We start from the raw sequence: 12,953 nt of genomic DNA, 5'->3' as shown, positions 1-12,953 counted from the left end.
GCGTTGTTTCACATTGCCCCGTCCTTGCCAATATCAGGATTCTGTGGCACAAGGTGGCTTTTGATGGTTTAGTGGGTAATTTTCTGATTTTATGAAAGTCATTATTTGCTTGGAGGTCTGATCTTCTAATTTCCTCATGGTCCCAGATCCAGTCTATTGTATATAATTTATATAACCAAAATCTAGACTGAGCAGTTTTTATGCACGGTGATGAGAAAATCCCTTTGACATTCTAGAAAGCAGAGCCACATGGGCCCCTGAGGATGAGGATTATGAACCAGTCTGGGGAGTTTGGTTCCCAGTGTGGAGTTCGGCAGTGATATCCTTTTCCTCTGCCCACCTCTCTGCAGCCATTCCCACTGCTCAGAGCAGGGCACAGCCTCGCCTGGGTTCAGCCTGTGGGCACACTGTGCACATCACAGGCATGTCAAACTCAGGGCCCACTGATTGACATGCTTGGGAGAGGATAGTCCCTCGCATGTCTAGAGAGTTTGGAGCAACCAGGCTCATGGCAGCTCCAAATTCCTTTGTGGGAGAGGTCTGGGGACACGTGATGAGAGCTGGGCAAGCATTTATATCCACGGGCTCCTCCCACCCCCAGGTGAAGCGGAACAGCACACCCCCCCTCTCCCTCTTCGGGCAACTCCTGTGGCGAGAGTTTTTCTACACGGCAGCCACCAACAATCCCAGGTTTGACCGCATGGAGGGGAACCCCATCTGCATCCAGATCCCCTGGGACCGTAACCCTGAGGCCCTGGCCAAATGGGCCGACGGCAAGACAGGCTTCCCTTGGATTGACGCCATCATGACCCAACTGAGGCAGGAGGGCTGGATCCACCACCTGGCCCGGCACGCCGTGGCCTGCTTCCTCACCCGCGGAGACCTCTGGGTCAGCTGGGAGAGCGGGTTCCGGGTGAGTGCCTCTCCGTGAGGCCCGGCCAAGGACAGCCCTTCTGGGGTGGGGGGTGGGGTGGGATCCCTGGGTCCAGGATATCCCCTCCCAGCCTTCCAGCAGAAGGGCTTTGGCTCTTCTCCGTGGGGCATGTAGTGGCTTGGGGAGAACCATGGCAGTCGGTACCCAGGTCGGCTGAAGTCCCACCCGCCTCATCTAGGTGTTTGATGAGCTGCTCCTGGACGCAGACTTCAGCGTGAACGCGGGCAGCTGGATGTGGCTATCCTGCAGTGCCTTCTTCCAGCAGTTCTTCCACTGCTACTGCCCTGTGGGCTTCGGCCGCCGCACGGACCCCAGTGGCGACTACATCAGGTGAGGATGTAGACCAGCTCTCTGGCCACTGGCCACTGTGGCCTCCTCCTAGGATGGGATACCCTTGACCCTTTGAAGGAGAGTCCTGTGTTCTGATGGGTTGTCTGGTGTGTGTGTTTCAGGCGATACCTGCCCAAATTGAAGGGGTTCCCCTCTCGATACATCTATGAGCCCTGGAATGCCCCCGAGTCGATTCAGAAGGCAGCCAAGTGCATCATCGGTGTGGACTACCCACGGCCCATCGTCAACCACGCAGAGACCAGCCGGCTCAACATTGAGCGAATGAAGCAGATTTACCAGCAGCTCTCTCGCTACCGGGGACTCTGTAAGGAGCCCCTACTCCCCTGCCAGCCCCCAGGTCACTGAAAGGAGGGGCAGCACCTGTAGGCTAGGGGGGCCTAGAGAGGGATTTCCAGATATCTGTGCAGGGAGACAGTGCTGTCTGCCAGGCTGTTACATTGACTTGACTTTTGGGGCACAGGACACTGCACGCTGGGCTGGATCAGGCCTCTGAGTAATCAGGGACAAGATGGAACCTCAGGGTCATGGCCCAGAACCCCCACCTTGTTTTCACCCTGCAGCCCTCTGCAGTCCTGTGAGAGTGTGTTCTGCCTCTCTCCCAGGTCTGCTGGCATCCGTCCCGTCCTGCATGGAAGACCTCAGCAGCCCAGTGGCAGAGCCCAGCTCGAGCCAGACTGGGAGCATGAGCAGTGCAGGTGAGTAGCAGCTGGCCTGTGGTGGCCTTGCCCATCCCGAGGGCACTCAGGTCTACCCCCAGCTCCGTCACTGAGGGCTGATGACAAAGGCCAGAATGAATCTGTGCCCGGTGGAGCTTCTAGTGCCTCTGGGGCAGACAGAGTAAAGGAGCCATGCTGATCATCTCAGATGACAGTGCTGGGAAAAGGAAATCGAGTGACCTGATAAGAGAGAGAGGCTGGGGCAGGGGATTACTTTGGGTTAACTTAGATCGGAGTAATCAGGGAGCACCTCTCTCAACAGGGATCAAGTAGTGAGCAGGGCCAGCCTTTCCAAGAACAGAGAAGAGATTTCCCAGAAAAGGGAAAAGAAAGAAAAGTCTGAGATAGGAATGAGCTTAGTCCATTCAAAGAACAAAAGTAGGGAGGCCAGTGCATTTGGCATGTCCTAAGTGAGGAGCTGGGATCTGGAATGAGAGCGATGAGGATGAGATGCAGCAGGAGTAGCTTTATGTAGGCTTGGTGCCCACGAGGGGCATTCTGATTCTGTCATCAGTACACTGAGAAGGCACTGACGGGTGGTCAGCAGGGTGGGGCATGATCTGATTTATGTTTTACAAAGCGCATTCTGCCTGCTGTGGGGCGGGACAGTGTGGGCCGGAGTCCAGGGAGGCTAGAAGGCAGGCGATGGCAGCGGGGCCCAGTGGTGGCAGGAAAGGAGAGTAGACTTGCCACATTCTTATCCTCCTCCCTGGGCTCTGGGGTGAGGATCACCGAGGTGAGACTGGCAAGAACTCCAACACCTTTTCTAGTTTGCTCAGCAAGGCTGGCCAGGACACTGCTCATTCCTGCTTCAGGAGGCACATCCAGGGTCGCAGAGGGAATTCCTCACCTTCAGAGCAAGGACAGCAGACAGGCCAAATCAGGCCTGGAGCCCGGAGGTCTGGGGCCCAAAAGCTGGCTCTGCTGCCAGCAGGCCTGGTTGTGCTCTCCTTGAATGTTTCCTGGCGAGGTCATTGCCGAAAGGAAGGGCAGGGGTTGGGCCTGAGGAGCCGCATTGCATTGGTGACAGGCTCCCTGCCTTTAAAGAGCTATCACTTCAAGGTTTCAGGTCATCTACACACAGCCTGCGTGACACTGTGACCTGCTTCCCCACAGGCCCAAGACCACTACCCAGTGGCGGCCCAGCATCCCCCAAACGCAAACTGGAAGCAGCTGAGGAGCCGCCTGGTGAAGAACTCAGCAAAAGGGCCAGGGTGGCGGAGTTGCCCGCCCCAGAGCTGCCGAGCAGGGATGTCTGAGAGTGAGTGGCAGCTACTGACATTCAGCTTCAGGAGGGAAGGTGGGAGAGGGGTGGGGGTGGGTGTGGAAAACTACTTCCCTTCTAACGGAAGGTTAAAACCCAGCAAACTAGATTAAAAGGTGGTGGGAGGGAGCTGCATGAATTTTTAGAATTTCAGTTCAAAAATTCTACCATTCTGACTTCTATACTTCCTAAAATTTAAAAGGAAAACTTAAAGTAAAGCTCTTTCTTTGCCAGATAAAGGGAAATAATTCAGGGGGGGGAGGGTCTTTCTACTTTTCAAAGTGAGTCAAATCTAACAAAAAGAAAGCAGAGACCCGGATGTGAAGCTGTGGGAGAACGGGCCCTGTGGCAGGGTCTGGGGATGCTCCAGGCCCCTCTGCCATCACCCCATGGACTGTGTTCTGTTCAGGCCAGGGGAGGGCAGCACTCATCTTCAGAAGAAAGGCTCACTCAGGCCAGCCGCCCCCTAAGGCCCAGTGCTCTGAGCCCCCTCTTCTGTGCCTCTTAGAGCCACTCTTCCATTCTCACTTTCCTTATGGCTTTGGCTGTGTGCTTTCCTGTTAGCATTCATCTTTCTTGGAAACCTCCTGAAAGTTGTTTTCTTAAAAAGTAAACCTGCTTCCTCCTTCCCTAGAGCAGGAAGAGCCTTTTGTGCCTTTCTTGGAGAAATGTAAGTTACTGTCCTCTTTGAGTCATCATCTCAGGCTATTCCTTATATACCATGAAATTGGAGGGTGATTGGCTCCACTCCACAGGGCCCGTTGATCCTTATTCCCAAACTCCTCTGCTTCAGGGCTGGGCAGGGCCCGCTGGTTTGGGCATCCAGGCTTGAATGTGGTGAGGCAGCAGTTTTTGGTGCTTGTGCCCTTTGCCCCGCCAGGCTCTTTGCTGGTGGACAGATTTTTGCTATCTTGTTCTAGGAGCACCAGCAGCCTTAGGTACTGCTGTCTCCGTTATCTCTTAGCCCAGTGATTCTAAGCAAAGTTCATCCCGTTTTACAAATCTGAAACTTGGGGGGCTGATATTCAGACTTTTAGGTGAGAAGACCAAAGAATAGAGAGGTTAAATGTTTAGATCAAGGTTGCTCAGTAAACTTGAAATTCAGCATGAAATTGTTGCCAACAGGCATGTGAGAAAGGGGAGCATAAGACATATAAATGTGATATAGAGTGGATGCCTCTCTTCATTTTATCATGAAAACAGAAGCTTTCTCAGAGTACACTCCCCGGCTTTTCACATTGGTCTCAGGAGCCAGAGCTGAGTAAAAAAGCCACCCCCAAGGTGGAAGCAGACAATCCTGCTTTTGTCCAGATTAGTGTAGACGATTGGTTTTTCAACTTGAGTGAGCAACGGAACCCTCTGGAGAATTTGTTCAGCCACAGATTGCTGGGCCCCACCCACAGAGTTTCTGACTCAATAGATTTGGGGCGGGACCTAAAATTTGCATTTCTGACAAGTTTCCAGCAGTTGATGATGCTGTTCTGGGATGGACTTTGAGACTCACTGACGTAGACCAACCATGATCCATGTCTTTGCCAGGCCCACGCCCATGACCCACTGAACAGAATATTCTCTTAGCCAGGAAGTGTGCACAGCCAGAAGTGTTGCATAAGACACAAGAGTTGCAAAGGAAATGGTAGCGATGATGATGATGATGATGATGATGATGATGATGATAGATATTATCATTATTTTAAAAGAACATAGGTTATAGTGTCTTAAATGTCAGGCAGGTGATTCTTTGGTTTGCTCTCTGGGAATGAAAGGCTTTTGGAAAAGGAGAGTGAAATGACAAAACTGGCAATTTTGGAAGATTGAGCAGGCATTGGGCTGAGACCCACAGAGGAAATAGGCACTGGAGCGAGCCAGCTGAGAGGTTGTAGCAGCAATTCCCAGTGACACTACAGGGATGTAGAGGTCAGTGCCTGTTTCTTGCCTCATAGTCCAGGAGATTGTCCATCAGCCTATTGGCATCTTAAGGACCAATCCTCTAGATTTGCTCTGGCCTTCCTCATGGCTAATTAGTTAGAAGTAGGGGCCAGGAGGTCAAAGGATAAGACAGACTGGATTCGCCTCATGTGTTCTTTGGATGCCCTGAGAGAAGAGTACATTTGTGTTTCACTGTGTGTTGGTGATGGCTCCTGGGCCTAAAGATCTGCAGCATCCTCGTCTGTAAAAGAGCATCTTGTCACCTGCCATACCCACTGAGAAAACACGTTGTGGAAATAAAATTAAAAACCATAAGTGAAAAGCCATCGAATAAGTAAAATTCACCACGCAAAGGAAATCCATTATCATCGTGCACATGCTTCTCAGGGTATTCTTGACTGTGTTACTGTTTCTTCAGTCAGAGCCAGCACACTGGGCTAAACGAGTCCCAGAGCAATGGTTTCATGGCCAAAGTGGATACAGTTTTAGATTGAGAGGCGAGAGACGTGTCCCCTCTCCTTTATGTCAGTAATTGTGTGACTGGGTTAGTCTAGTAATCTTTCTGAGATGCTTTGTAAAGCTGTGGGGTGTGAATATCATTCTTTACCAGCTGGACCTTTGGAGGCCATAGTCACCTGTACACACTATAGTTTTATGGTTCTATTCCAATGCCTCAGCCTGTGGCCATTCACTGGGCAGGCAGTAAATTACAGTGTAACCTGATCTGTAGGAAAACGTGCCCTCATATCAGTAGGTCCCATGCCTACTTCAGACGCACACCAGTATCTGTTCTACATTTAGTTTTGTTTTTAAAAAAATATATTTTATTGATTTTTTTACAGAGAGGAAGGGAGAGTTGGAGAGAGAGAAAGCTAGAAACATCTATGAGAGAGAAACATCGATCAGCTGCCTCCTGCACACCCCCACTGGGGATGTGCCCACAACCAATGTACATGCCCTTGACCGGAATCGAACCTGGGACCTTTCAGTCCGCAGACCGACGCTCTATCCACTGAGCCAAACCAGTTTCGGCTACATTTAGTTTTATTGCACTATGTTCACCACACTAAAAACTAAGCCAGCCTCCCAGTAGCTGTCATTTCAGCTGCCACCCCGTGAACCCCAACGCTGCTGCCTGCCAGGATTCCATTAGCCTCAGTTGTGTACAGAGTTTTCTTATTGGTCCAATGTTTTACCATAGGGGGAACAGCTCACATGATCCATTTGTCTTCTGCTGGTACATAGTGATCTGTTGAGAGAAGTCCCATCCAATACAAAAGCTTCATGGTCAGGGATCACCTTTCCTCCTCCCTCCCCTCCTCCTTTGGCAGTTCACCAGAGATGGTTAGCCCTGGGACTTCACTGAGGAAACCCTGACTTCTGGAGTCTCTTCATAGTCTTTTTATTTTTATTTTTAATATATTTTATTGAGTTTTTACAGAGAGGAAGGAAGAGAGTTAGAAACATCAATCAGCTGCCTCCTGCATACCTCCTATTGGGGATGTGCCCGCAACCAAGGTACATGTCCTAACCCGGAATCGAACCTGGGACCTTTCAGTCCACAGGCTGACCCTCTATCCACTGAGCCAAACCTGTTTCGGCTCTTCATAGTCTTTTTGACACTTGTTTATGCAGATCCCTCCTTACATAGAATGAAGTATGTGAAAGGCATTGGGCACTCTGTAAAATAGTACACAAAAGGAGAGGTGGTGTGGTTTTAGGAAAAAAGCCCCAGCCTCATATTCACCTTGAGAAGTATCTGCACCCCACTCCACCCCCCAAGTTTCCTCACTCTGTGGTTCTCAGTTCCTAACCTGGAGATAAGAAGTTGGGACTCTCCCTTGCACTTTCCCTGGCACTTACTCGGTGGTTGCTGACTGAGGGCCCTCCCTTTTGGCGTATGATTTGTATGGTGAATGATATAAGGAATGAGACTGAGCTTAAGAGCTCAGCTTTGTGCCCCATCCAGACTCAGCTGTACCTCTCTATTCCCTGCTCCTGACTTGAGAGTTGGTAGCAAATTCTCTGCCACTCAAGTTCTTGGGCACTGTGACTCACCAGTAGGAGGGGAGAGGTTGACACCTGAGACTTGGTTATAGGCTCAAAAGTTTCCTGAAGTCCTTGAGCCAGTGTGGTATCCTTTGCTGGCATAAGCTCATGCATGCCCACCCCTCCATCCTTGGATGGGGAAAGGATGGACTTACAAATTTGGGTTTCTTGTTAGCATCCAATGGACAGAAAGGGGTGTGAGGCCCCAAGTACCCAGGTGGCCGTTCTAACTAACAGTGGGCACACTGAGGGAGGCGGTCCTTAGTTTGTGTTCCAGCTGCTTCTGTTTCTTGTATTAATGACAGAGTGAGAGAGTTGAGCAATCGAGAGATTGCTTTTTCAGTGTGTGTTTTATGAGTTGATTTCCCCCCTGGTGCCTCTCCCCTGGTTCTTCTTCCCTTTCCTTTCATGCTGCTGTCATCATTTTTCTGCAAGGCCTCATTTGGTTTCCCCACCCCCTCGATCTGCAAACCAGTGTCAAAGCTTGAGAACAACAGCACAGGGACCATCTAGTTGTCTGCTGATCCTGCACCTTGAGTAACTGCTTGAACAGGCCTTGGACTAGCTTTGTAGTCAAGGAAAAGCTGATTCTCCCAGACCTCAGTTTACCATGTTTGTGTGTTTTAACCCCTCATAGAAGAACTTGGGTCCCTGGGGCTTATCTAAGGCCAGGACACTGCCACCTCCCTTCATGAGCCCGTCCCATAACTAAATCATGGCTGAGTCTACATAAGTCTGAATTGCTGTCATTATAGACACCTGTGGGCATCTGACCACCTTACCTTCTAAACTTAGGCATTGGTCCTTCAACATTTCTGGGTTACCCATGCTTTGAAAGTCTGATGAAGGATGGAGCCTCTCCCCAGAAAATTGCACCTGTTCACATAAAAAATGTGCACAGATGTTCAGGGTCTTCATGGACTGCCCTTAGCTTTTCCTCGGGTCCCTAAAGGATCCCCAGAGTAAGAGCCCTTGTCCTAGGAGTCCTCAAGCGCTGTTTTTCTCCCCCATGCCTGAAGGGAAAGGAAACACAGGAAGGGGAGGTATGGGGTAGAGCTGTTGTGATGTACTCTCCTGGAGCTTTTCGTTGCAGAATAGCCAGCTCTCTGGCTTAACAGCAGGGGCCAGAGAGACCTGTGTCTGAAATGCATACAAGTCAGCATGTTTCAATAAACATACATCTACTTTAGTAGCATTTATTTGTAGTGAAAATATATGACTAAGTTATTATCGTACAAGCTTAAAGGGAAAATTGTTGAAAATAGTACACATATTAGAGCATGAGGCACTCAGTACTGACCTATATAGGCACCCACTCCTACATTTGCTCTTTAATCTACCAGCTTCAGAGAAATTCTCTGTAATAAATCCATATTTAACATTTGTCTTAAAAGGGTTGCATGTGTTGGAAGACTAATGTTAAATTCTGAGTTCAGTGTCTTTGAGTCTTGACAGCATTTTTCCTTTTCTGTTAACATTCAAATTTCCATGTATGTTGCTTGAATGTTAGTCTTCATGCCAACATGTTGATTTCTTCTTTTTCTATCCTCTAAAAGTCTTTTTTTTTTTTAAATACACATTTTTATTTATTTCAAAGAGAAGAGAGAGTTACAGAAAGAAATATCAATGATGAGAGAGAATCATTGATCGGCTGCCTCCCGCACGCCCTCTACTGGGGACTGATACAGAAACTCAGACATGTGCCCCAACTGGGAATCACACTGGGACCTGATTCATAGGTCGATGCTCAACCACTGAGTTTGTAGGCCGGGCTCCTCTAAAAGCCTTAATGAGCAGTACTCTACTATAGAGATTGCTTAGTGGTAAACATACAGATTTGGAGTCAGCCAGGCCTAGGTTACCTGCCTTGGCTCTGCCATCTCAGAATGCTGCAGTCTTGGGCAATTTACTTACCTCTCTGGCTTCAATCTCCTCTATAAAAATGGAGGCCATATCCTCAGGGTCAATGGGTTGTTTGCCTGGACAGCCATAACAAAGTACCACGGACTAGGTGACTTAAGCAACACAAATGTATTCTCTCACAGTTCAGGAGACTGAAAGTCTTAGATGCAGGGGACCAGCAGGGTGGGTTCTTTCAGAGGCCTCTCTCCTTCATTTGTAGATGGTGACACCTCCCTGTGTCTTCACATGGCCTTCCCTCTGTGTGTACCTGTGTCCTAATCTCCTCTTTTTATAAAGACACCAGGCATATGAGGTCAGGGCTCACCCTAATCACCTCATTTTTATTAAATTACCTTGTAAAGACTATCTCCAAAAACAGTCACATTCTGAGGTTAGGACTTTAACATGAATTCTGGGGAGACACCATTTGCTGCAGCACAAGTGTATAGGGCCTGCCCCATAGGCCCAGTAAGCCTTCTTATCTGCCTCACCAGCATTTACACTGTGCACAGAACACTGAGTGTCTGCACACTCTCAGACACACCAGACCACTTACACAGGTAGCCCAGCATTAGGACAGGCTTACCTGGCCTCTGTTATAAGGCTCGAGGCCATTTCTTCCCTCTGTCCCAGACTAGCGAAGTCATAACTCTCTAAAATGAGTCATCCTTGTGTCTCCTCTCTCCTCCCCTCAACCTCTAGCACAGTACCAGGGTTCTGTTACCTACCTGTGGAAATTCCTAACCTCAGCCATTGCCTTCATCCTCAAAAATCACTGTCATCGGCTGACTTCTCTTCAAGTCATTTTTTTCTGACTCTCCATTTCTGGCAGCAGCCACTTCCGCCTCAGTTCAGAAACTGCCCTTGTCATATTCGAGCAGTATCCCAAAGACCTCATATGATCCTCACATGGCCTTGTCTTCCTCCCTCTCCTCTTCCTCCTCCTTGTCCTCCTCAGAGGGGAAGTGTTCAGGCACCCAGTGGCATCCCAGCAACAACCTTGTCCCTGGGCTCTGTGGCCCATATGGTTTACTCGTCCTAGTTCTCAGTCTGAGCATCCCCAGAGCAGCAGACAGAGGAGCTTGTGTCCCTGGGCAACTGAGCAGCCTCCTGAATGTTCCTTTTAGCGCTTGTTTTTCTCTTTCAGCTGCAGCGCTGTGGCTCCGCGAGCGAAGCCTAGGTGCCCGAACAGCCACCACGGCAGCAGAGAGCAACCGGCAGAAAAGCTGATCATCGACCGATCCAGCAAATGTGTGTGTGCGCACGCACGTGTGCAGAGGAAGGAGTGGTGTGCCTATTTGCGTGTGCATGCATCTGTTTACACTCTTATGATTCTGAACACTGCCTGGGCTGGAGAGGTACCTGTAGCAGCTTCACCTCAGCCTTCAGACACCAGGTTAGAGGTCAGGGCTGTAATTTTCAGCCACCACCAGTCCCTGCCTTGTCTAAACAGAAAAGTAGGGCCCTAGCTGGGATTCCAGCATCTGCCCCTTCCCCAGCCCTTCTTCCCTCTCTCCTCACATCAGACTGAGGAGCAGGAGGGCAACATTTCTGGCTCTTCTCCAGAGCGTGGGATTCTAGAGGCGGCCAGACCCTTGCTGAGTTCCTCCTGACCCTGGACACAGTCCCCTGGCCTGGCTTCTTTCTTTTTTTAAAATTCCCTGTCATTGGGTCCTCCAGACCCTTCCTCAGGCATCTAGGACAAAGCACAAGGCTGTGGACAGATCTGTAAACTTGCCATCATACAGAAGCACGCCAGTACCCATGTGCTCAGTACTGTAGACAGAGCCTAGGAAGGAAGTGCATCCACCTTGTGGGGCTGCCAACCTAAGGTTAGAAATAATAACCCAGTGCTCACTGCTCCTTCCCTAGAAGCTGAGAACCAGCCTCAGGGCTGACCATGGAGACCCAGGGCCTCCATCAAGAGGAGGCCAGGTTCCTGACCCCTCTGGCCACACTCCAGAGCACCACAGTGCTGCCCCTGAGGTCAGCTGACACCCATCTTGGAGAGCCCTTCTAGTCTGCCCTGCAGGCTGCCATGTTAGACCTGCCAGGAGCTGGATGCCAAGGACCCAGGCAGATGGACTGGGATGGGGACTGCCAGGCACAGTTGGTTAAGATCTAAGTAGAGAGCCCACCCAGCACACCAATCAGCACACCAATCAGCACACCAGTCAACACACCAGAAGCAGCAGGTGGGAGGCTTGACCCAGAGAAGCAAAGTCCTTACATTCCAGGAGTGGTCTGTGCCTCCCACCCCAAACTCCCACTGTCGAAGGCCTGTGTTGAGAAAAATAATAGAAAGAAGGACTAGTCGATTGCAGCAAGTCTTTCTTCCACCCTGTGGCCTGCACTTGAGCCACAAAGTATGAATGTGTGTGTGTGTGTGTGTGTGTGTGTGTGTGTGTGCATGTGTGTATGTGTGTGAGTGCACTCATAGCTGAGAGGCCAATTCCTCTGGATTTTTATTTTCACATGTAACATTAAGCTGGCCTCTGGGCCTTCTCCTCTACCTCCCTGTGACCTTCCCCAGCCTCCTAGCTGTTAACTCCCTGGGCCCCAGCCTTGTCCCTCGCTGTCCCCTGTCCTGGGGCCAGACCCTGGGCTCAGGCCCGTCCCCGTCAGCCGTCCAGCACGAGATTTGCTCAGCCGGAGAGCTGCCTCTGGAGTCCAATTGTTATATGTATGTCACCCTCACTAGAACTGTCCCGTAATCCTGTGGCAGAGCAGGGCACGGGTGATAGCGTGTATTCGAAGCCTTTCCCTATGCCCCAGCCAGGAAAAAAGAGAACTGGGGATTGTTGCCAGAAGGGGACTAGAGCAAGCCTGGAAGGGCTTCTCTGAGAAACTGAGAAAGCCAGAGGGCTGGGGGCCAAGTCAGTATTTATTTAGCAGCACCTTCAAATATCAGGATGAGCCCCCTCTCCTGCCTGTTTGATACTGGCTCTCTTCCCTAAGGTATAATAAGTTGGCCAGACCATATACCCCTACTTCATCACCTCTGGTATGCTGACCCATGCCCAGTGGAATAGAGGTGTCTACTCCAGAAGCTGGGCAGAGTGGGGTGAGGAAAGGGTGCATCGGGTGGTCTGGAGCTGCATGATGGCTTTGTGCCTCCCCACTCCTGGCCCAGGTGTCCCTGGGGGCTGTTGTAGAGCGTTGCCCCATATCCTGATCCAAGGGCCAGCATGGGGAAGAAATAGTCACAGGCAAAATGCACTTTATATAGAGATTTCTATTGCTGGGAAAGTGTGTTTCTCCCACAGTTTGTGAACATTCACTTGTTTCATAAATGTCTGATCCTGTCTGAGCAAAACTGTGCTGTTGTCAATTTTGTGGGAGATCCGAGGACTGAGTAAGGCTGACCCTGAGCAAAGCCTCAAGCCAGACTATCTTGGTTTTGCTGGAACCAGGAGCCTCTCACTCCTCCTTGGAGGTGGCAGGGAGGTGGGGTTGGGGAGAGATAGAGGTAGGGGGAGACTTCTCGGTGAGTAGCTGGAGCACCAGATCTTTGTCAGAGTTGGGGGGGGTCAATCAGCCAGGATGGCATGGAGACTCCAGGCCCAGGATGAGGTTCCTGAGTTCTCTCTGCGTTGGCCAGCCTTTGGTCTGCTTAAATCCCCCAGGCTGGGGACCAGTCAGGCCCTGGTCCATCTTTTACTTCAGCTCTACCACTTAAGCCAAATCTATGTGGTGCAGAAGGGATGTATGCCCTCTGGCTTTGGTTAGGTGGTCGAGATTTGCCCACAGCCAAGACCAGGGCCTGGAAGCTGATTGTCTGATGCCATCTGACCAGAGTGGTCCTCTC

The 12,953-nt window shown here is 50.4% G+C and overlaps 1 protein-coding gene across 1 annotated transcript in view; it reads left to right on the top strand.

Annotated features, from left to right (window-relative positions):
- CRY2 (cryptochrome circadian regulator 2) overlaps positions 1-12,461 on the top strand; it is a 29,196-nt gene extending 16,735 nt beyond the window's left edge. Inside the window, exons 7-12 of the mRNA XM_084895050.1 lie at positions 602-913; positions 1,113-1,264; positions 1,387-1,589; positions 1,888-1,980; positions 3,118-3,262; positions 10,293-12,461. Coding sequence (XP_084751176.1) covers positions 602-913; positions 1,113-1,264; positions 1,387-1,589; positions 1,888-1,980; positions 3,118-3,260 — 903 coding nt within the window. The 3' untranslated portion in view covers positions 3,261-3,262; positions 10,293-12,461. The remainder of the gene's footprint in view (positions 1-601; positions 914-1,112; positions 1,265-1,386; positions 1,590-1,887; positions 1,981-3,117; positions 3,263-10,292) is intronic.
- The last annotated feature ends 492 nt before the right edge of the window (positions 12,462-12,953 follow it).

Source organism: Pipistrellus hanaki (genome assembly GCF_964339955.1).
Source record: "Pipistrellus hanaki genome assembly, chromosome: 9".
Classification (NCBI taxonomy): Eukaryota; Metazoa; Chordata; class Mammalia; order Chiroptera; family Vespertilionidae; genus Pipistrellus; species Pipistrellus hanaki.
The sequence above is the reverse complement of the archived record's forward strand: the minus strand, read 5'-3'. Positions and strand labels throughout refer to the sequence as shown.